The sequence below is a fragment of the Talpa occidentalis genome, unplaced genomic scaffold (genome assembly GCF_014898055.3).
Source record: "Talpa occidentalis isolate TD23 unplaced genomic scaffold, MPIMG_talOcc4v2.1 talOcc4.17, whole genome shotgun sequence".
NCBI classification, from domain to species: Eukaryota; Metazoa; Chordata; class Mammalia; order Eulipotyphla; family Talpidae; genus Talpa; species Talpa occidentalis.
In genome coordinates this window covers 37,478,582-37,502,849 of record NW_023601754.1, presented here as the reverse complement: position 1 = coordinate 37,502,849, position 24,268 = coordinate 37,478,582, and the positions used below count along the sequence as shown (strand labels likewise).

Below are 24,268 nucleotides of genomic sequence, written 5' to 3'. Positions count from 1 at the left end.
GCCTGCACACCCTGAAACTTGGCCTAGGGAGGCTCTCCATAGTGACCTTTGCCCCAGAAACATGGTGGAAAGATGAGTTTGATTAGCAGTCTGGGCCATGACAGACCCCTGTCAGTGAACTGAGGCTGTGCCAGCTGCAACTTCACCCCAGAAACCTTTGCTCCCCACAGCAGCTCCAGGGGTGACTCAGCCCCATTCGAGGATTGCCCCCACCCGAGCCCTAGGCTTTCCCCTGGCCCCACAGCTTGAGGCAACATTTGGCCCTGATCCCAGGACTCAGTGAGGCTGCCCCACATCTGCTGTTGGGGACACAGGATTTTATCCTCCTGTACCCAGGGATCTTGCTGGGCTCCCCTGGCCCCAAAAGCCCACACTGGCCAGGGCGAGCACAGCATAAGCCAGGACCCAATAGAGAGGGGGAGTTTTCATGCTCCTGGCCTTGGGGGTACAGGAGCCTGCCCCTACGGGCACAGTGGAGTGACATGAGGGGCTTGAAAGCCAGAGCTATGGCTGCAAAGCCCTGCATGGGGGGCTATCCCGGCCGCATTACCCTTGCCCCTCACCTCAAGCCCTCCCCCCTCAGCCAGAGTGATGGCTTCTTGTGTCCCCCAGCCTAGCCCCCATGGCTCACCACAGCCTCTCTCTGAACCACAGGTGTCTGGTGGCCCGACATGCACCGCCTGGCTGATCGTGTCCATCTGGAGGAGCTGACCCGCATCGGCGTTCTGACTGGCAGTGTGGACGCCATGGTCCAGGCCCACCTGGGGGCCGTGTTCATGCCTCACGGGCTTGGCCACTTCCTGGGCATTGACGTGCACGATGTGGGCGGCTATCCCGAGGTGCGTGTGGACACTTCAGCCCAGTGGCCTGTCCCCAGCCAAGTGGGGAGTTGGAACTCCGGGGGGTGGTTAGTGGGCAGGCCAGATGAGGAGAGAGTCCCAGCAAGCCCACTTCCCCCCACCCCCTTCATCCATTGGCTGGTCCTGGCCCAGGCTGCTGCCCCTCCCTGCCCTACCCAAGGGCCCAGCAAGGCCCCACGACAAGCAGGGTGTTTCTGGTGGTCACCCCACAGGAACAGGCTTGCTGTGCTCTGGGCTATGCGCTGGCTGGGCTGTCGTGCCTGCCTGGAGGTGGATGGTTAGTGTGTGGTGCGTGGGGTCCCCACAAGACACTGGGGGCTCAGCCTCAGTGATGGGGTTGGCACTGTACCTTCATACCTGACTGCATTCAGACCGAGGTGATGGGGTTCCACCAGCTGATGGTTCACCTGGTCCCCTCTGGGCGCCCAGCACCCCTCACAAGCCTGGCTACAGACCCTCTCCCCCAACCCTCACCCCCAAGCCCTAGCCAGCCCACCCTGTGGCTCCACCTCCAGGCACTCTAAGCATCCTTGGCAGGGGAGGGAGGTTTGTGTGGGTGTCTTCAGACTAGGCTCCCCACCCCTTATAGGCGGATCCTTGAAAGGACCACCCAGTGGGTGCTGGCGGCCTTGGGAGGCCCTGCCAGGCAGGTGGCTGCAGCCTCTCTGGGCCCGGTGGGTGGGGGTGAGCCCGGCCCTGCCGCCTGGCCCGCTGCCCACTTGCAGGGGGCTGATTGTGCAATCAGTGCACGCCCTGGGGCCCACCAGCCAGTTAGCCAAGACTAGGCTTGGCCTGTTGGCTGCAGGGTATTTTGAAAGCACTAAGAATGATTTTTGGGGGGAAAAAATTGCTCAAGAGGAGCATTATTATTCAATTATTTTTTCCTCAAGTGTAAACAGTTAAATTTGGAGAAACAAAATCAGTTTTAATTTCCTAATTTCTATCCATCACATTGTGTGCAGGGAGCCAAGAGCAAGGCCTTCCAGACATTGTTAACTGAGGTTCATTATTCATTAGTCGCCAAAGCACTTTTTTTCCACCAGAGAAAATTGGCAGCGAACTGTTTTCATCTTTTCCAGTAAGCAGCCCTTTGTGCTCACAGAGTCTATTCTTCTGACAGTTCAAATTGTGGAAAAAATATGGCTTTTCCTATAAAACTCATTTGTTTTTATTTCAGGCCTGAGTCTCCTCTGTGCTGAGCCCAATAAAAGTTGAGGCCCCACCAGTCCTCTGCCCAGATAGAGGCGGGTGTTAACTGCGCCCCCTATCCCAACCAGGCCTAAGTTCCTGGGCCAGAGAGACTGAGGACTTTGACCCCAGCCCCTCCCCAGCTTCATGGAATCTGCTGTCCACTCGGGGTCGGGGGCCCCCATCCTTCTCCCAGCCCTGTGCTGGCCTTTCTTCATGACCGCCCACCCCTACCCAGGCAGGCTCCTGAAAGCTCATGCTGTGAAGGGTAATGGCCAGTGAGCTAGGACAGACATATCCTCTCTGCCCCCTGTGATACCCTCCATTTTCCCCTGACCCCCAATTTGAGTGATGGTGCTGAAATTTTTGGGGGGCTGCCTGTCTCTGCCCCTCCCCTGTACACCCCCATGGAACAGCTCGGCAGGGACCCACAGTGACTGAGGAAGGCCAGAGGGACGCGTGGCCTTGTCAGGCCTCTGCTTCCACTAGGCACTGGCCTTGACAGCTTTGGAGTGGAGAGGAAACCAGCAATCAGGGGGTAGCGTGAAGGTCACCAAGAGGGAGGGGGTACCAAGGGGCAGGTGCAGGACTCCTAGCTCAGACAAGCAGCTTCTGTGCAGGAGACAGGCCTCTGTCCTGCCCCACAAGCACCTCTCACCTGAGTGCGGGCACCGTCATTCCGCACTCCGCCCTCTGTGTCCCCCACTTTCCCAGACAAAAACATCCATGGACACCAGCCAGGCATCTCTGCCCCAAGCATGACCTAGCAAGGGTCATTGTGTTGGTGTCCCCCCATCTCCATCCCTGCCTGGCTCACACCAGGCTGGGTGGTTGTACACACCAGTTTCTATGTGTGTCCCATGTCCCCACCCTCAGAGAACCCTGGTCACAGCCTTCCCTGCTGTGCCAGCCTTGGGGCTGAGCCAGCCTGGTTCTGGTTACCTTACATGAACCACTAATTGAAGTCTGATGTTCTTGGCCCCCAAACAGTCAGAAATGACAGCTCCATCCCCAGCAGCTGGGCTTCCAGGACAGCCGTGAGGAAGGCCGGGCCGGGCAGAGCCAGATCAGAGCCTGACCAGAGAGCTCGATCACAGGCATTGGCTGTGGGCAGGAGGGTGCTTCTGGGACTGGGGAAAGCAGGATGCTTCTGCAGGTGCCCTGCACCCCCCACTACCTGCCCTTGAAGCCAGCCAGCCCTGCAGGCGATGGCTTGTGAGTAGACAGGCCCAGGTTGGGTGTGCACTGGGGGAAGGGTACAAATGGCTGCTGCCAGGAGCAGCTGCCACTGGCACTCACGCCTGCAGGACTGGGCGCCGTTCCCCAGGGCTCAGCTGGAGGGCTGAGAACTTCGTGGAACTGGCTGTGCACACGGGGTACGCGTGCATCTGTGCATACATAAGCTGGAGCTGGTGCTGGCACGCCCATCCTGATGACAGCACCTGTCCCTCCTCCTGGAAAGCCACACGGAAAACCAGGGACTTGGCCTGGGGGAGTGGGGCCTAGCACTTTGGCCCGGTTTCCACTTGAGCTGCCTGGAAGAAAAGAAACAGCCCTGGGAGGCCTCACAGCCTCCTTAAGAGCTTTTTTGGCTTTACAGGTTTGGCTTCTACCTCTCCCTTAGCAGGCCGAGGTGAGGGTGCCCAGACACCCGGCCAGCATCAGGTGCCTTGGTGTGTGCACATGGAGATCCACAGGACTCCTGTAGGCAGTTCTGGGGGTGAGGGTAATAAGGGCCAGGATTACTCAAAACCTGGGGTGGTGGGGGGGTTACAGCATAGAGGGTCTTATTGAAACTGCTTGTGGCACAAGGTGAGCAGGATGAGACTCAACTGGAAACTCCCATGGTCATGAAGTTGCCCCTGCAGCTCCAGTGAGACCCCAGGGGGCTGGAGGCAGCCCTTGTATGTGGAACCCTCTGGGGAAGAGGCCTCGCTGGTGCCTTCCTTCATGCCCATTTCTCTCCTGCTGTGAGTGCAGCCCTGGGCTGGAGCTGGCACCTCCCTGAGTCACCAACAGGTCCTCCTCACCTTTCCCTTCCCAGGGTGTGGAGCGCATTGATGAGCCGGGTCTGAGGAGCCTGCGCACTGCCCGGCATCTGGAGGCAGGCATGGTACTCACCGTGGAGCCGGGCATTTATTTCATCGACCACCTCCTGGACGAGGCCCTGGCCGACCCGGCCCGCGCCTGCTTCTTTAACCGTGACGTTCTGCAGCGCTTCCGAGGTTTCGGTGGGGTAAGTGCCTGTGAGGCCACGCCCTTACTCCCAGAACAAGCCCCCCAGCCCCACCGCTGCTGTGTGTCACCCACCTCTTTGTCCCAGGGCAGGGGCCTTAGTGGGAAGGGCAGTCTTTACTTCCACATCTGGGGAGGGCCTGGCCTGTCACCAGACAAGCGCCTGGCCCCTTGAGAAGAGACGTAGGTTCTGTAAAAGCCCTGCCCACTCCATGGCTCCCAGCCACTGGCAAGATGCGGGGCAGAGACAAGCGGGTGGGAGGAGCCAGCCTCTCAGCAGTTGCCCAATGGCCTTGAGTCTAGCCCTTTCCATCAGAAGGGGAGGACTGACCATGCCTCAGAAAGGGGTTCTCCTGCTCAGTGTGCGGGTCAGCCCAGAGCTGTGGGGTCTGGTGCTCTAATCCAGCTAATGATGCCAGCTCAGAAATTAACGAGTGTCCACTGGTGACCAGGTGCGCATCGAGGAAGACGTCGCGGTGACTAACACTGGCATGGAGCTTCTGACCTGCGTGCCCCGCACGGTGGAAGAAATTGAAGCATGCATGGCAGGACGTGACAAGGCCTTTACCCCTTTCTCTGGCCCAAAGTAAAGCCAGTCAGGAATACCCAGGACTGGGGACCCAGCCTTGCCACCACTCTTCACCATGGGCAGCCTGCTGATTGGCGCTCCGGTGGCCAGAGACGGTGCTGAGAAATCGCAAGCCAGCCTTGACCACTGCTCAAACCAAATCACACTTTGCTGGGGGAGCAACTCTGTCATGACGCCCCCCATCCTCCAGTAGATCCCACCCTTCATCTCTGATTCCTAGCTTAAATGACAGTGGCTTTTAAAATGTGAATTGAAAATAATCCTGTTCTTTGGCTATCATTTGCATTCTTTTGCTCAGGAAAAAGGCATTTCTAGAAATTTTCTTTCAAAAATCAAATATACAGAATGGAATTTGCAATTAAAGATTTCCTAAAGTGGTCCTTTGTGCAGGGCTCCATCTTTATTGGTTACCCCTTCGCAGCTGAGCGTCGGCCCTGCAGATCCTGGCACTAGGCAGGCTGCCCTCTCTGTGTATGGTCTGTGAACCGATGAGGCAAGAAGCCTTGATTAACGGCCTCAAAGCAGGGTTTCTGAAGAACTATGTAGCACTGAACGGCAAGGCGCCGTTATGTAAAACCTGGGACTTGCAGAGATTCCTAGTCCTTGATTTCCTCCTCACGAAGGACATACTAGCAAAGCCTGAAACGCTGCCACCTAAGGCACAAGTGAGGCTCTCCCTTCTCGTCTGCCGATAATCGGTCCTCTGTAAGCGTAAGCCTACCTCCCAAACTGCACTCTGGGGCTGCTGTCCAGTTCTCCCACGGTCCCACAGATATGCCCCTACCCAGGAGCCAGATTCTAGAATTCTGTGCACCATTCCAGATCCAGTGCTGGCTTCCAGCGGTTTCTGAGGAAAGGTGAAGGGCAAGCCCTGCAGCCAAAGCAAAGTAATGCAGGACAGTGGAAGGAAATTATGTCAGCAAGGTCAAACGAGCCTCCATGCAAGGAGATTGCTTGTCACCCAGTGTGCAGCAGGAAACAAGATGCTTCTGGAGCCCATGCAGTGGTCGGGGAGACCAACGGCAGGCGAGAGAGGATGGCGGCTCTGCCACAGCAGGGTTGGGGAAGTGAAGTGCTCAGGTTCCAGACAGACATTTAGGAGATCAACCTGGAAGGGTGACGTGGAAAGGCATCTGGCTCCAATAGCTGCTTCAGTGATGAGACAGACCGGCATGTGGACTGCCAAATAGTGTAACATGTAGCTGCCTAACAACTCCCTTCTCTTCCAAGTTCTACAACCCCAAGTCCTGTAGGCACCTCTGTAACCCCCAGGCCTGCAGCTCTGAGGAGTGAGGATGTTGCAGAGAAAGAATTTTCAGGGGTGGCTGTGCGCCTTTGTGCATCTGTGAAATGCTTATGAACTCTTCAATACAAGGGAGCGAGCAGGTGTAAAAGTGCTTTTATTTAAAATAGAGCTGGCACCTGCACAAGGAAATCATCTCTAAAATGCCCAAGTGAATAGGCTAATTTACAGCTAATGCATAAATAATGAAACAGGACATAACTACCCACAGAAAAAATCACTACAATTTTCATTAAAGTGCAATAACTAGAGATTTAGCTCCTAAGATGTGAAAATAACTGAAGGAACAAAGAAAGTATCTAAATGGCATCTTCCCTTGCAATATTCAAATCAACTTCCTGGAGTATCTATAAATTCATTTCCAGACCTAACGGCCTCATGAGAAGTCAACATACCTACCATACATGGCCTTGTTAGGAGAGGCCTTACCTTGACATTCCTGTTCACCTACCTCAGAGCCTAGTAACATAGGCCCTACCTCTCTGTAAAGGGAAACCACACCGAGACTAGGTATCTGAGCAACAAAGCCAGTGATCGCTTTCTTTATTGTATACATTTTGAGAGGAGACCAAGTGACACAAAAATATTAAAGATGCACGTTATGACCAGAGAAAACTATGTTCTTATCCACTAAGAGAAATCCAGACTTGGACAAAATCAGCCCAACACCGCCCCCCTCCCTCCCTCTTGTCCCCCCCCCCCCAACCTGAGTACAGGAAAGACAGCATGACGCCTACCTTCTCTTCAGAGCTGTTCCAACATTTGGGCTACTGTCTGACTTAAAGAACCCACATGAAGAAACTCACAATGAAATACGGCCATTATTCCAAAGTTTTTTTTTTTATTTCAAATTCATTGAAAGAAATAAAATTATGTTTAAAAAAATAGAATAATCTCACAAACTGAGGAAAGCCAAGAACAAAAAGGACAAGTACTTTTTCCTGAGAGGCAGACCTAATAGCTGTAGAACATTTTCTCCTTCCTAGATTTTGTCAAACAGAAAATGCTTTCTATTTCTAAGGCATCAAAAAACACTCTGAGTGATAACTCAACTGGTCAGGTACGAAGTTCAAGCCCTCCAATGGGGAGTAAGAATCATCAAAAGCTGCTACAATTGTCTTTCTTTTAATATCAAATGTTAAGTCATACCTACTTCTACTTTATTTAAATTTGAAAATTTCACACTTATGAACTGAATTTCAAAAATCTGGTCACATTTTATTACAATCTCACTACTTCTTAGCACGCCCCGTGTCTCTGTGCCCCACCCCAGTAACTGAAAGTGCTGGGCAGCAAGCAGGAGCTGCTCTCGCCAGCTGAGCCACAACCAGCCAGAAGCGCCTGTCCTGGGAGACTCCGGTGCAGCTATGAATTTATCCTCAAGCCTAATTCCTAAACCACTGGACCTGCCAGTAAAGGCAGATCAAATCTTAATGGTTCATACGTAACATCAGAACAAAAGTTACCCAAGTCAATTTAAAATTCCCGAAGTTCTAAATTTACCTATTCCCCAACTTGGTTTCCCTTTATTTTATAACTGAGAAATCTACCAAACTAAAAACTTTCATCCCCAAAACACTTAAATTTGACAGTCAAAACAATGGTTAACATTTTTTTCTATGCATAAGTGACTGCTTATGCCGAAGCTTTGAATTAAATAAGTAATAGGAAAACCTGAATCAATTTTCCCAAAAGTTCCAATCTTCCGTTGATTTGAAATACTGAACTAAATACAGGCAGCCCTGATGATTTTTCTAAAGCTTCTTTTCCAAGATAGTTAAGTCAGTTCTTAAAATTGTACCCATTAATTCCATGGGGACATCAATTTCTGAAAGATATTTTTTAATAAATAAGAGATTGAAATGTCTACAACCATTTATAGGTGCTTAAAGAATCAAGTCATGTTATTGCATCTCCAGCTAGGTTAATTACAACATCAGCTATTAAAAATTCTGTGGGCATATCCTAGTTATTCAAAACATTTATCAACCTTTACAAGTGGATCAATATTCTAACCAAAGTAAACTGACCTGGGCTCTATGAGACACCCCTAAGCTGTCTCCTGGCGCCACAGGAGTGAACCCTCCTGGGAGAGCAGCTGTCAGGCATCAGCCTTGGGCTCTGTCACATACAGCACAGAAGGGGCACGTGGCCTATGGCTGTGCTGAGCTGCAGGCCTATCTTCTCCTACCCAGGGAGAGTGCACAGACAGCACTCTCCTACCCACCCAAGGGTGCCTTACATCCTGGCTACACTGTCCCGGGTTCTGTTATGAAACAGTATTGTGGCCAATAAGGATCATGTTCAAATGACACACATCATGTTCAAATGACACACTTTTTAATCAGATGTGACTCAGACTTTTGTTACCAGCCCAGGCAGAAAAAAAATACACAAAAGCCTACAAATTTGAGCTAGAATTGTTGTGCTTTTTAAAAAAGAGACAAGGACAACAGAATTAACATTGATAGAAACCATACTCTAGGGACTCCTGACGTTAGTGACTGCTGTTTTGTAGTCTCAACAAAAATGTCATTATCCTGAGTATTTTCTTTCTAAAATAATTTATGAGACATAAAAGCACACAAATGAATAAACAGAAGTAATGGAACAAAAAGCCTGGAAGAACAACCCACTAACGAGAAAAAGAAATGCTACAAAAAATATATAAAAATGAATTTAAAAGAAATAAATTAAAGGTTAAAACCTTACACTTTCAAGTTTTCTTAAACTATTATTTTGGGAGGTGGCGTGGAGTTGACAATACATTTTTCTAATAATCAGTTGGTTAAAAACAATACCGAAATGATTCTTCACTAGAAAATTTTGCCTTTAAACGTCACAGCCCCTCTGCAGACATCTGAACACAGGAAAAACTACCTGCGGAATTAATATTCCAAATTCTTACCAGCAGCTTGTGTGATCAAACTGTGAAGACACTTCGTCCATCAACTTGGCTTGAAAATGTATCCAAGAAATGCTTACACTACTAACATCTACATAAACTAAAGCCTGAGTTATCTGGGGGAGTTCCCCACACCCCCCTTAGGAAACAAAATAATGCCAATCCAATAGCCTGAAGGTACCCCGAAAGCAGAATTCTGCTTCGCTTTCTTTTTTTTAAACCTATTTGCTTTCTCAGGCTATTTATATTTTTAAAGTCAATTAAAATGCCTGTCTTTACTTAATTTGGGTTTCTTTACTTAATTTGACCATTACTATTCAAAAACTTGTTCTTGGGGAAAACAGTACTAATTATGCTAAAACACAGTTTTCATGCTGTACGTAGAATCACTCCGAATTACAAAGTGATCAGTTTCTATAGCCCTTAGGATTTTTAATACATAACAGAAAACTCCCAAATAGATTTAACATAGGTGAATTCAACTTTTCTTAATCCAATTAACTAGATCCCCTGAAGCCAAAAACTACTGTGACCCCTAAAAAAGAAGCATTTCTTGGGAAGTCAAGATTTATTAAGAACATCAAGGTCCAAGGTATTTTTTCCATATATCTTAAAAATTTGGTTTTTCATCCCCACAAATATCCTACCATTGAAAACCAGATGTTTGAATAACATTTTTAGCTATTCAACTCGTCAGTGCTGATCCTAGAAAACAGCCTTCAGTGGGTCTTTGAGTAATGGAACAAGACCGCGTTCAGCCACCGATAGGCGTGACGTGACTGCAGGTCTCACACCCGTCCAGTTCAAGCCATGGGTTCTAAAGTCTGGAAGGGGCGAGGTCTACTGACCCGCATTATCAGAATTTGTTGTGGTACTTTCAGTGCTGCTGGGCTGCACGTTGTCCGCAAGGTTGTGCGCGTGCTCGAGGAACAGATCTTTCAGCACACTTAACTCCTTCGTCAGCAACTTGATTTTTGCTTCCAAACGTTCATTCTCTTCTTTGAGCTGATTGACTCTCTGCAGCGTATCCTGGGCCTTCTGCTTGCTTTTCAATCGGCTCTTTTTCACAGCCATGTTGTTCCTTTCTCTGCGCTGACGATACTCGTCACTGTTTCGATCCATGGGTGAACTCTTTTTGCTCTGCTTGCTTGGCGGCACTGCTTTGCCTCCTCCCCCCGGGCCAGCGGGCACCAGCTGAGGAACCTGCTGTAAGCCACTGGCATGAGCCTGAGTATGAATAACACTTATTCCGTTCACTCCCGGAGCACTGTTCTGCTGCGATACCTTGCTCATTTGGGCACTGTCCCTTGCCAACACAGAACACACAGAAATGACGGTAAAGTGATCAAGGGTTTCCACGCTGAACTGCCAAAAATCTTCACACGTACCTAGTTAAAAAATAAAATGCGTTAACATATTTCAAATGACAAGATCAAATGAGATTAAACTTGCATGTACCTAGCAGCAGGTTGACATTAATGATGCTCCAAAAAGTCTACATAACTGCCAACTCCTCCAATGTTTCAGAAATCGAAATCATTTAATTGAGAAAGGTAAGTAAGTACACAAGCACCCCAAGGCCAATTCAGCCCACCTGAATCCCTGAGGGAAGTGCCCATCTGTGATCGTTATCAAAACTGCAAGGGAAAACAAAAGAGAACCACTAATTAAGTAGCACATATGAACTAATAGCACTTGAGAATCTGCCAGGGAGAAACTTGAGATGTTTGGGTTAAACATGGAAAAGTTGAGTTCAATTACGATAGAAGAGACACCTGCAATGAAAGGGGGATAATTTTCAATTGTTGATTCAAGTCAAAACAATGCTAGAGTGGAGTGCCCGGTCTCCACTATTTAACAGAAATACTGTGCCAGGAGCCCTGCGTTTTCCCTATGCTGGTATGTAGAGAGTGAATCATCTGGGACTCGATTTTTCTCCCAGAACTTATCTTTATGGGATATTATGAAAAGGGTTTTGGGGTTTTTTTTGGCCTGTCTTTATATTTTGTTAATAATGACCTCAAATGACAGTAGTTTACAGAGATTACTTTCTTCTAGCATAGATTTAGAAACTCTAGGGCACCCACCATACCTCTACTAGTGTTTTTTCTCAACATAGTTAATAAATACATCTTAAAAGTCAATCTGAAACCACAAGAAAGAAGCAAAAGGCCTAGTGCTACATCCACGGTAGTGCGATTCCTGGGACTTGGGCTACACCAACAGCCCGAGCAGCTGCAGCGCCTGCACCTCATGTGGTCAAGGAGCTGCGGCGTCACTTGGAGCTGCCTATAGAGATGAGGTCAGTTTCAGGAGCTAGTCATATCTCGATTACTATGAATGTGAGCAGGTTGCTATAGTTGCCTCAAAACGATAAAAACACACCTCTCCCATCATAAGGCCACTTCAAGATAAACTGAGCTGAGTAAAACTTGTCCACCAAGAAGTCACAATACACTTGGAAATTTAGAAAGCAGTGTCATGAAGCATAAAACTATCCTGTTGTCTCTTCACAAAATTGCTAAAACTACAATAGTGGAAAAACCTGGAGTCAAAATTATAAAATGCCTCAAATGACTACATCTTACAGTTCTTAAGAGAAGCTCGGAGAGTAAATACCAGTTATATCACCCAATAGCCAGGCATTTCTGTATAAACACTGTTTATTGATCTGCTTTTTTTAATCTTTTTTTTTAAAGTCTCTCTTTCTACACACACACACACACACACACCCATTACTTCTGACTGTTTTTAAGCCTTGAAGCCAGCCCTGGGCTGGTGGGTCATCTGTTCTCACTCCAGTGCTGAGGCAGGACAGAAAGCTTCCTTCCAAACCACTATCCATCAATACTCTGAGTCTATCTTCAGTAAATAATTTATGTAGCCTATTTTTTCCTCCAGTTAACAAGTGGCTGTTCAGTATTCACTTGAATCACCATTATCACTAATGGTGTTGTTATTTATATATTTGGTATAAACTGAATAAACATGTTCTTAATTTTTAAGACATTACTTAACACCTCTCCTGAGATCATCTTAACAATCTTGATCACCTTATCTTTTCCATTTTTTATATATCAACTGCATTTTAGTCTTCAAAGCTAATTTCTGCAATCAGTGGAGATACTGATGATCATTAAGAAGTACAGACAGGAGCCAAGTCCATTCTTGCCTTGGTTCTGGCTTCCACTCTGTTGTTTTGGACATACACCCCTTCCCTTCTGTGGGCTTCAATTTCTCATGTGCAAATGAGGGGTGGAGTCTGGTAAGATGCCTTCTGACTTTCATAATATACCATAAATTTCAGTCACTAAAAACTCTTATAAGCTCCAAATCCTGTGATGTTCATGCCCGAGGTTTGCACAGAAGATACAGCAATAAGGAAGGGCTCTTTTACCTCAGTCTGACTCATCTTGCCAAGGTACGAGGCTGAGCATAGAAGGCGAGGTTTTGAATGTGAGCAAGAATCTTGGCTTGAATAACAAAGAGTAATCATCATACTGGTAAACATGTAAGAGGGAAACCTGGAGATAATAAAAAGAACTCCAAGAGGGTTTAATAAAAAAATTCTCAGCCAAAGACGAGCCAGGAAAACAGTTTTTAAAGTGAAGAGATTGATTAAAGAAAATGAACCAAGTAAAGGGAGTCAAAGTTCTAAAAAACTTCAGACGATCAACTCTGTTTTTACAATGAACAACATAGCTGCCTCCAAAAGTACACAATCTGAGCCTCCCTGGTGGTGCAAGGGGTTAAGATGCAACCTATGAAGCTGTCCGCAGACTCTGCAGCACTAGTTCCATCCCTGGCCAGCCAGGGAGCAACCCACATGGCGGAGTAGACCTTTCCTGACTTGCCCGCTGCTCCCTTCAGCAGTGCATTTCAGTCAGTCTGCCTGTTCTGTTTCCCACTCTGTCTGGTGAATCATGCCCCCACACCTCTGGCCTGTACCCCAGCTCTTGTATGCATAACTAAATAAATCTTTAAAAAAAAAAAAAAGGTACACAATTTATAGTTTCTACTCATGCTCTAGTTCCTTCCACAACCATTTACTGAGCACCTACAATGAGCAAAAAAAAACCCAGTTAAGTTTACTTCAAATTTGGATTGTCAAGCCTAAATGAAAGTCTAGCTTCCATGTGAACAAATGCTATTCCAAAGTTCAGTCTGCAGGAAGAAGGGAGGCGCCCAGTTTCCTTGCAAGTGAATCATCCAAGCAGGAAGCAGTAGAAAAACTGAAGAGCAGTAACTGTCAAAGTGTGGCTCCTGGACCAGCAGTGTTATCATTTGGGAACTTGACAGAAATACCGATTCTCAGGCTGCCCCAGACCTAGCAGTCAGGAGCGCTAGGAACGGGGCTGAGCAATCCTGTTGTAGCAGGACCTCCAAGTGATCCTGATGACACTGGAGTTTGACAGCCACTTCTGCAGATCAGTAAAGGATTTAAGAATGACAATGGGCTGAATGGGTGACTTCTTTAATTCAAATTTCACAATTCAAGTAATGGCCATTCAAAGTCAGTAACACTGAAAACTCAGAATGTTAGAACGAGCAAAACAAAATAAAATTTTTCTCAAGTTTCAGTTGGGAAAATAATCCTGTCACAAATTTTCTTAACCCTCTTGTCATTTCTTTATATAACTACAATCAGATATTCTCCCCAAAATAAATATTTCATTCAATTTCCTCAGTGAAGGCCTAACTCAAAAATATTCAGAGTTTCTCCCTTGCTCCAAATCTCTTCAATCATTGGTACCTGGTAATGACTCACACACCCTTCCCCCACAAATAAAACCCCATACCCACCATTGCTCTCCACCCCAATGCCACCAAAATTACCTCAGGCTGACATCATCTCTTAGGTTGCTACAAATCATCTCTCAGGGGCACTAGTCTCTGGTTAGCAGTGTTCCCTCCAACACTCTCATGACCATTTAACAATACAACCTGAGTATGTCACACCCTCCTGCTGAAAATTCTGTGACTTCAGCACAAAGGATCAAATCACTCTCTAGTCCCTTCTCCTGACACTTCACACCTCGACAATACTGAACCACTAACAGACCCTTCCATGGCCCGGCTTTCTCTTCTCTCAGTGCTTCTATTCCATTTGTTCTCTCGGTTTCTTTGTCAATTCTAGCTCTACAGTGCGTCTCCCTGTACACTTAGCTAGAGGCAGGGCTGTCTGTCTTCGTCTTCACATGGACAGCTGGGCTACTATAATGGTAGTGTACAAGAAATATTTGTTGAAAACAGGCTCAAAAGTCAATAGGTCGAGGGAGAACAATTATTTTCATAAATGTCTTATACAAAAATGAAACTCACTGGTATCAAAATCTCTTAAAACAACCACAATTAGATCAAGAGTGTAACTGAGACATTATGGTCAGACTACCTGAAGTTCTTGGTCTTTCTAAAGGTGTGAAGGAAAATAAAAATATAGTTCCATTTGCTGCATCTAGTCACCACTCTGTACAGTGAACATCAACCTTGCCTGCTGTTTCCTTTAAGTCTGAAACTATGTTTTCTACTTAGCCCAGTTATATTTTCCAGTTAATAACCTCAAGTTCTTAGGCCTGTGTTGCCAGGTTCTCACAACCCTGCAAGTCAAGGAAAGCAGTCAGTCTGCAGACACCTATAGTGCATCGCCATCGCTACTGCTCGATTCATGACTAAATCAGGGATCTAAGGAGGGTGTATCCCCTGGGGGGGCAGGGGAGAGCATAAGGGAGTCACTTAAGTATGAGAAGAAAATATATCTTCTGCATGTGTCTTTTTTTTAATGTCACCTTTTAAATCTACCTTTGCTGACATTTCCAACATACCAAAAAAAATACACACATACGGTTTATAAATACACATCTATGAGGAGGTCCAGCTTAAAATTTCTTCACTGATACAGCTGGAAAGCCAAAAAGGTAGGAAGGAGGTCACTGTAGCTACCAGTACAAGAACTCATGAAGCCCCCCTGCCAACATATGCAATAAACCTGCAAATGTGGCTACCTGCGTTTACCATTACTGTGATCAGTGATGCAACTCAGACCACAAAACCAAATTCAGCCCCATGAGGTCTATTTTTCTTTACCAGGGACTCACCATGTGCCCTTTAAATCCCCAAGGACCTAAAATGAAACCACCTCTTCAAGATCTGACAACCTTGCTGGCAGTTCTGATAGGTTCCCGAAAATTTAAAGGACATTCTGAGAAAAACAAACTTTTGTTTCCACCTATGTTTTTTTTAGACAGGAATTAAAAATGAGTCAGCCAAGTGTGCCGCCTAACAGAAGCGGGAATCAAGCAACTGAAAAATTCTCCACTTCATTAGCATCCTGTAATTACTTAGCCTTGTTTACCCTTGTCCAGAAACACAGAGATCAACTTTGAAGAATGGCTTATCCCAAATACGACTCAACTGGTAACAGCCCACCAGATTTCAGCTTCTACAGACCAAGAACTTTTTTTAGATGCGGATTTCTTAGAAAGCAACTTTCACAGCATTTCCAAAAACATACTGGGAAAGCGAACACCGGTATCTGGATGGAAGGACAATCTATTCAAATAAGAACTCAACTGAGTGGAGGCTTAGGGGCAGGACTACAAATTTTTGTGTAACCCACCAACGTGAAAACCTTTTTTTGGGGGGGGAGAGGGGGAAAGTTAAACAGGAGCATTTTAAGATGCCAGATGACAGCATAAACCTCAGCCAAACCCCTAGACCTTCTCAAGAACAGTAACCTACGAGCTTAAGTGGAAGAATACACACTCTTCTTCCCATGTCCATCCTCCCCACCTGCACACCTCTGCCAGCTACTTTCCTTGCTGTTGCCTCCAACCGCGCGAAGCAAAAACACTTCATGTCTTGCCCCCATCTTCGGCTCCACTAGTGATCGCCCATGTTCTACTGTGCACAGGAGGAAATTCAAATCACAGATGCCTAAGACAGCCTTCCATTATGTCTATGCAGTCATGGATTTAGCACTCAAGTGCTTTCCCCGACGACAGCCCGCCCCCCGACGTCTGAACAGGATCCCCGCCCACCGCACCCCACCCTGAGGGGCTGTGCAGGGGCAGGAAACATCCCCGGGGGCCCTCGGGACACGGTCCACCTTCTGGGAACACCCTTCATCCCCAGGGGCCAATACGAGCCGCGCCTGTCGCCGCCTCCCGCTTCACAGGCCGAGGGCCGGGTTTGGGGGGGCCCCCTGGCCTCCCGCCCGGCCCGGGCCGGCAGCGAGGGGCGCCCCGGGATGCGCGGGGGTCGGCGGGTGGCGCCCGGGCGCGGGGCGGGGGCCAGGGATGAGCTCAGCGGCCCCGCCGGGTGTTGCCGGCAGGTTGCATCAGACGCCGCGCCGGGCCCTCCCGGCGGCCGGGCCGGGGCTCCTCGCGCCGGCCCCGCGCCCACGCGAGCGGCGGGCTCCGGCGCGGCCTCCTGCTCGCCCGCCCCCGGCCTCCTTACCTGCGCCTCCGGCCCGCCCGCCCCGAGGCGGCCTCCTCTCCGAGCGGCCCCGCGCGGCGCGGCCCGACCCGACCCAGGCCTCGCAGCCCGCGAGTCAGCGAGGAGGAGCGACGGTTACGAAACCGGCAGCCTCCGCCCGTTCCGCCACCGCCTCCGCCACCGGCTTCCCCTGCTCGCCGGGGCCGCGCGCGAGGCCGCCGCCCCCACGACCAATGGGAGCGCCAGCCTGCGGGCGACGCACCCGCCCCCCCGAGACGGGCAGCAACGCCAGCCAATAGCCGGCGGCCTAGCTGCGGGAGGCGGGCACGTGGCGGAGGCGTGGCCCACGCCGGGGCGGGGCCGGGCGGGTGTGGCGCGAGCGGAACGCCCCTGGCGGCGCCGCCCGCGGGTCCTGGGAGCCGGCGCCGGGCGGGGGCTGCGAGCTGCGGGCGAGCTGCAGCGAGGAGGGTTCTGTGAAGTTCGGAGGCGGTAGCCTGGGAAACCGTAGCCTGATGCAGGCGACACCTGTTTTCGGAAAGCACCAATTCCTAAGTGATTTTTTTTTTTTTAAGATTTATTTATTTATGCATACAAGAGCTGGGGTACAGGCCAGAGGTGCGGGGGGGGGGGGGTGCGGGTGAGAGGATTCGCCAGAGACAGAGGGAAACAGAACAGGTAGATTTACTGAAATACACTGCTGAGGAGAGCAGTGGGGAGTCAGGAGAGGTCTGCTGTGCCATGTGGGTAGCTCCCTGGCCGGGGATCGAACTCGTGCTGTAGTGGCTGCGGACAGCTTCATAGGTTGCATCTTAACCCCTTGCGCCACCAGGGAGGGAGGCCCTAAATAAAGATATTTTAGAGGAATGAACTGAAGATGAAATTGAAAAGATGTATTTATTTATGCATACAAGAGCTGGGGTACAGGCCAGAGGTGGGAGGAGGTGTGTGACAGGATTCACCAGAGACAGAATGGGGAGCAGAACAGGCAGATCCACTGAAATACACTGCTGAGGGGAGCAGCGGGGGAGACAGGAGAGGTCTGCTGTACCATGTGGGTTGCTCCCTGGCCGGGGATGGAACTAATGCTGCAGAGGCTGTGGATTGCTTCACAGTGCGGTACTTAACCCTTGCACCACGAGGAAGGCCCTCCTGAGTGATATTTTGAATCACCGGTTCCCTGTTGGCCTGACCTTGTCCCCCACCCTACCCCCACCCCCGCAGTCTCCAGGGAGGTGGACCCCATTAGAGGCCCACTGGCCCTTCGACCCCCACCGGCACCCCGCAGATGCAGTCCTGGCTTTCACAGTCCTGAAGGCACTTACGTTGTCAAGGTAGCAAAGCAAAATTCTTCCAAGGTAGGCTTAGTGCTGATGACACAATGGTGAACTCTGCCAACGGCTCGTGGTGATGGTGAAATGAAGGGTATTTCCACGATCCAATCCCTTGTGTCTTGCAGGTGAACACATCGAGACATGGGATTCCCTCCCCCCCCCCATAATAATAAGGACAAGCCAGTATTATTTACCTAGGACAATTCATGGGAGGATCTGAAACCAGGAAGCCGCGCTCTGAGTTGAGAGTAGAGCCCTCCCGATACATTTGATTGTTTCCTCTTTAGCAATTCTTATCATCGTCCAAAAAATAGTCTTTGAAAGAGGAAATGTTTCTTCATCGCCCAGGCAATGGAACCAGCTCTCCATATAAGACTGTTTCGAGGAATCAGTAAAAAGATGCTAAAACATCTGCCAAAAAAATATAGATAAAAATTGTTTCAAGATGGTGGAGGATGAGTGGAACATGTGCGCCTGTGGAAAAACAAAATTGTGGTCCCAGAATTTAAAAACAAAAAAAAATTTGTAAAAGAAAGGGCTGCAACTGAACATGAATAATAATAACCATGGATACATCTTGGTAGAATGATATAATATCATGAAAACCAATGGATTTCCTTTACTTTGGCCCTCACTTCTGAGTTGAAATTTCCTTGATCAAGATTTTAGCACTACTGGGCCTTCCCTGGTGGCGCAGCGGTTGAGCGCTGGGCTGCGAGGCTGCCCGCAGCCTCTGCAGCACCAGTTGGATCCCATTTCGATCCCCGGCCACTGGCGAGGGTCCCACATGGCGGTGCAGACCTCTCCTGCAGTCCTGCTCCTCCCCCAGCAGTGTCTTTCGTCACTTTGCCTGTTCTGTTCCCTGCTCTGGCTCTGGTGAATTCTTTCACCCTCCCGAGCTTCTGACTGTACCCAGTGCTTGTATAAATAAATAAATCTTAAAAAAAAAAATTTTAGCACTACTAAAACATATTCTATTTTGTTGTTCACAAAATCATAATTTTACCCTATTTTCTAATCATTTGAAAAATGTCTAAGGAAAATCGTGGAGGTATATTCATGTATCCTCTCCTCTGGTTAGCAAATGCCTTGTGTTGCTGCTGCAGCTTCCCTGGGGCTGTCTGAGCAGATCTTCTTCCACACTCAAGTCTGGTCCATGCGGAGGAGACTAGAGTATTTATTTCCTCTTCAGCTGGTAGCTGGTGATTCTTCTACTCAGTTTACAAATATTTATTTGGTGCCAACTATGTGCTGAGTTGTGGGCTAAGTACTAAGGATTCAGCAACGCAAGACCAACACAGCCCTGTCCACCTGGAGTTTTCATTTACAGCCAGGGAGACAGACATTCATTTATAATATGATTTTAAAAATTACCATTTCCGTAGATACTACAAGATTCTGTGGGAGAGTGTAAGAAGGGAACCAGAACCTGGGGGTCAGGGAAAACATAAAAGATGACTGGGATTTGCTTGGTGGCACAGATGAAGTGGCTGTGTGGGTGAAAGAGAATGTCTTATCTATAGGTCTTGCAATGGGAGAAATTTAAGACCAGAGAGGCTAAAGGGCACTTGTGGTCCAAGAAGTGTTCTGATTTTTACCCTAGGAAAGATGAGAAGCCTCAGAAAGGCTTACTTTCATCATCAAGAAATGAGGAGAGTAGGGTGGAGACTGTCTCTGCGTTGAAGAAATCTACCATGCTGTTCTCTTGCAAGACACAGGGACCCCAGTCGTCATAATAAAAGAAAAACTTCCTGCATAGATCGCTACCTTTCTGATGGCCGTTACATATTCTGCAAAGCAAAAAACCTGTAAACAAGTAGTACATAAAAATCCCCTCCAAAGGACTTGAGAAGTAGGATGTCCTGTCAATTGAATATCCAAGTTCCTTCATCAAGGAAATTTCAACTCAGAAGTGAGGGCCAAAGTGAGAGAAATCCATTGGTTTTCATGATATTATATCATTCCACCAAGATGCATCCATGGTATTATTATCCCAGTTACCCACTATAATTAATTACCTTAGTTACCTAACAGGTATGGACTCTGGTATCAGACTATTCTCTGCATAGCTTCACCTCTTACTGCTGATGTGACCTTGGGCAAATTACTTAACCTCTGCTATCTGTAAATGAGAATAACAACAGTATCTACCCCAATAAGACTGCTGTGAGGATTAGAGTTAATCTTAGAAAACCCCCCCAAAAAAACAGCAGCTAGTAAGAACTCAAAAGTATTAGCTACTATTACCACAGTGTTCATACATGAATTGTAAACTAATTATATACATAAAATTATAGTAGGATAAAATACACTTAAAAACAAAGTCAAGATGGGATTAATATTGGTTTGATGATTCAGTCACTGAGATATTTAATATGTTGATGTTGCCCCTAGACCAGATCCCAAAATGTGTTTTTTAAAAAATAGCTCCTTAGTTACCACATCTTATTTCATTTATTTTTCCATACGCAAAATTTATGGAAAATCCAGTCATTTGAAAACTCTTGTTTGAAAACCAAATCAATAGAAGTTTACTATGCAAACTTAAATATCTTAAAGGTGTCTTAAGTATTTATAATACTTAGGCATTTATCATAAATATCTATTTTGAAAGTTTCTGACAAACGAATATACCAAATGAACCACCTCCTTTGACAGATTAGATCACATGTATTCTATTTTGAGAATTCAGGTAATATTTGTCACAGGATTGAGTCTCAGTGGATATGGGGATGTACTAGTCATAACATGACAGCGATTGTCCACCATTCTGCATTGGTTGGACTCTTGGTTAGAAGTGTGAAAAAAGAAACCACAGGCCTAAAAATGGAGTCACGTAGGCTAAGTCTCACCTAGATTTAAATACCTAGCTGATTCAGAGAAGCAGATTCAGCCTCTCCCAGGGGTGGAATTTTAATCCAACCAGTCTGGAATTTCCTCATCAGAACGTTGCCTGAAACTATCCTTTTATTTTACTAATAACCTCCAAGTGCTATAAAAGTCTACCATTTTTGCAGCTCCTCAGAACATCTCTCTCTTTGTTAGGGGTGCTGCCTAGTTCATGAATTGTTTAATGAAAACAACTAGGTATTTAAATTTACTTGGGTGAGTTTTGTTTTTTAATAAAAGTGACTGAGGACCATCATGGACTATACTTAACAGAGATTAACATAATGGATTAGTGAAATATTTTAGGGCAGTCTTCATGAAAATACTCAGGCTGTGTGGAAACCAGGAACACAGATGCCATGTCTGACTCTGGATCTGTGTGTATCTATTGATTTCTTTACTCATTTGTGCACGTAAAACTTTCTTTCCATGGCCACTGGCAGCCTCGGTGTTCACTAAAGAAAGGCCAACTTTATAAGTTCCTGTTTCAAAAGTGCTTTGACCTTGGCCCAGCTGGATAAGTGTTCCTCTCTGGAATGACTAAATGGCCAGGAGCAGGTTGTGAAGTGATGACAAGGCAGTTCCGCCGGGAATGGCACATGCACTTCCCAAGGAAAAGGGAGTGCCGAGCCCACAAGTCCATCAATGTCCACTTCAAATGGCAGATCACATTGTGGTCACTCAAATGAAGCCTTGGTCACCCTGATGGACTGATTTATTTTTCCTGTGTGACATGCTCCCCATTGAAGGCAATATTTAAACTTCCAATGGAAGCATTATTTTTGGAAACACTGTTTGGTATCATAACAGCTAAAATGCTAAATGGTTGTCTTAGAACATCACCAAATTTCATATGTGTGCCCTATATGTGAAAGAGAATAATCTGATATAGCTTAAAATGGAACAATTAGCAAATATAGTGAATGTCCTTCATAAAGCACTTTCCCACAAGTCAGATCTCATTATCCCAAGAGTTAAGACAAGCCATCTGAGCACTTAAGAATACTTAGGAATAATGTAAGTTGTTGGTGCACACGGGATGAGTATAGACCATGTTGGGCACATGAAGAAAATGTGAGAAGTTGATGTCTGTGGAGCCATGTTAAAATGGAGCCATTGCAGAGAAATTTCATCACCTGTTTCCTTGAACAGAGGCAAAGACCTTGGGACTGGAACAAAAGCAATTATTTAAGAAACCATCAAACAATTGTCTGAGAAGTCATCCACATCAGGGGAACTGATAATTATGGACTTAAAGCTGAAGGGTAGAATCAGTCAAGTTCCCTTTTCATTCCTTCCAGTATCAGTAACGATTATGTATAACCAAGAGAATAGTTTAAGACTGTTAGCACTAATCAACTCTTCTTTAACCACGTAATTCATCTTCCTCTTCTCCTGCCATAAAACCCTTGACTTTATTTCTCCTTGGGGGCACGTTTTAGGGTGTCTATCTTTATCTGTGTACCCTGCATTGCAATTCCTTGATCCCAAATAAATGTGCTTTGCCTTTTAACTGCCTTCTGAATATTTGGGTTAACAACGGATACAGATCATCTACACATGAGAGCACAACCGTGTGTGAGGCCAGGTGCTCATGGTCTGTGCACATGGAGGGGGGGCATGACACCTGTGCACCTCAGGATAGGTGATCTGCATGTTTTGTGGACCCAGGAGGGTCTTACTCTTGTTGTATATCTTTACTCCATTGAATAAGCAGTGATTACCTGTAGTGTGATTGTAATGTAGATGATACCAATGCCTGTGAAGCAAAAAACTGAAGATAAATGGGGCCCTGGGATTTTCCCTTTTGGGTTTCTTTGTGAAATAGTTGGCACCAGTGTCCCATGGGGCAGTGTGATGGGCTTTGGAGACAGAACAGGGTGTTACCAAGCAGTGAGTCTAACTAAACCCCTGTTCCTCATCTGAAGGGTTGACAGTAAATGTTACAGGGCAAACCCCAATATAAAATGGGGTTGCCTGGGGCCTCCCTGGTGGCACAGAGGGTTGAGCACAGCGCTGTGAAGCTGTCCGCAGCCTCTACAGTGCCGGTTCCATTCTCGGCCAGCCAGGGAGATTCCCACATGGCGGGGCAGACCTCTCCTGCCTCGCCCTCTGCTCCCATCAGTAGCGTATTTGGGTCCTTCTGCCTGTTCTGCTCCCTTTTCTGTCTCTGGTGAATTCTCTCACCCTCACGCGCCTCTGGCTTGTACCCCAGTGCTTGTATAAATAAATAAATCTTTAAAAATAAATAAATAAATAAAATGGGGTTGCATGACTGTGGGTCCTCACAGATATACACAAACGGTTGATAAAAGGTTTATTTACAAGGGAAGGGGAAGTGGGGAAATGAATAACTCGGGGAGAAAAAGAGGGAGATAGGTTTGTAAATGCGTCCTACCCATTCTGCTGACCTGGAATCCCAATGACCCGCCAAGCTGGCGAAAAACCTAGCACGCAGTGTGGCCAAGAGGGCGACCCAATCACATAGCCAGTTCAATACTCAAACCGAGAGCCTAGTTGCTTAACTCCACCCTCAGTTCCTCTCAACCTTTCCTTTGGTCATCATGGGATTTGTAGTTCCCAGTGTCGTGGGGGTGGAGTCCACAAAGTCTGTATGGAGTTTGCTCAGGACATCCTTTCCCCCTAACATAAATACTGGTGGTGCAAGGGATTAAGACATAACCTATGAGGCTATCCACAGCCACTGCAGCATGAGCTCAATCCCCAGCCAGGGAGCAACCCACATGGCACAGCAGACCTCTCCTGACTCCCCACTGCTCCCCTCAGCAGTGTATTTCAGTCTACCTGTTTTGTTCTCCACCCTGCCTCTGGTGAATTCTCTCGCCCTGCCCCCCCCCCGCACCCTGCACCTCTGGCCTGTACCCCAGTTCTTGTATGAATAAATAAATAAATCTTTAAAAAAAAAAAAACCAACATGGATAGTCAGAGGGACTATCTCAGTCTGGAGAGTGCTAAGGAGACATGACAACTGAACACGGCCATGCACCCCCTTAACAATAGGGAATGGGGCTGTGTTCTGAGAAATGTGTCGTTCAGTGATTTCATCATACAAATGTCAGAGAGTATAATTACTCAAACCTAGATGGGGTAGCCTACCACACATGGAGGCTATGACCCATTAAGGCCACTGTCACACAAGCAGTTTGTCCTTGAGCACAACATCGTTAAGTGATGTGTGTTGTATAGTGAGGTGTCCCAGATAGGATCCAGGAATAGAAAAAGAACATGGAGTAAAACCCAAGAAAATCTAAATAAAGCATGGGTTTTAGTTATTTAATCAGTATTGATTCATTAATTATAACAAATGTATGAATGTAAGATGTTAATACTAAAGGAAAGTGAGTACAGGGTAAATGGGACTCCTCGATATTTTACAAATCTAAAATTGCACTAAAAAATTCAGTCAGGAGTCTCCTTGGTGGCACAGGTGGTTGAGCACAGTGCTGTGAAGTTTCCACAGCCTCTGCAGTGCGGGTTCAATACCAGCCAGCCAGGGAGCTGCCCACATGGTGC

General features: G+C 47.3%; 2 protein-coding genes across 4 annotated transcripts in view; one reads left to right on the top strand and one right to left on the bottom strand.

Annotated features, from left to right (window-relative positions):
* The window catches only part of PEPD (peptidase D), a 93,318-nt gene extending 88,048 nt beyond the window's left edge, over positions 1-5,270 (top strand). Inside the window, exons 13-15 of the mRNA XM_037516494.2 lie at positions 655-839; positions 4,093-4,284; positions 4,736-5,270. Coding sequence (XP_037372391.1) covers positions 655-839; positions 4,093-4,284; positions 4,736-4,873 — 515 coding nt within the window. The 3' untranslated portion in view covers positions 4,874-5,270. The remainder of the gene's footprint in view (positions 1-654; positions 840-4,092; positions 4,285-4,735) is intronic.
* Positions 5,271-6,983: 1,713 nt separating this feature from the next.
* Positions 6,984-16,588, bottom strand: CEBPG (CCAAT enhancer binding protein gamma). Of its 3 annotated transcripts, XM_037516490.2 has the most exons (3): positions 16,186-16,250; positions 15,878-15,980; positions 6,984-10,468 (listed from the first exon to the last, which is right to left on the bottom strand). In XM_037516490.2, the coding sequence occupies exons 2-3, from the start codon at positions 15,933-15,935 to the stop codon at positions 9,921-9,923; spliced, it is 606 nt and encodes a 201-aa protein (XP_037372387.1). In that variant the 5' UTR covers positions 15,936-15,980; positions 16,186-16,250; the 3' UTR covers positions 6,984-9,920. The 3 variants fall into 3 exon arrangements, with proteins under 3 accessions (XP_037372387.1, XP_037372390.1, XP_037372389.1); XM_037516493.2 differs by lacking the exons at positions 15,878-15,980; positions 16,186-16,250 and adding an exon at positions 16,536-16,588; XM_037516492.2 differs by lacking the exons at positions 15,878-15,980; positions 16,186-16,250 and adding an exon at positions 10,675-12,471.
* Positions 16,589-24,268: the final 7,680 nt, after the last annotated feature.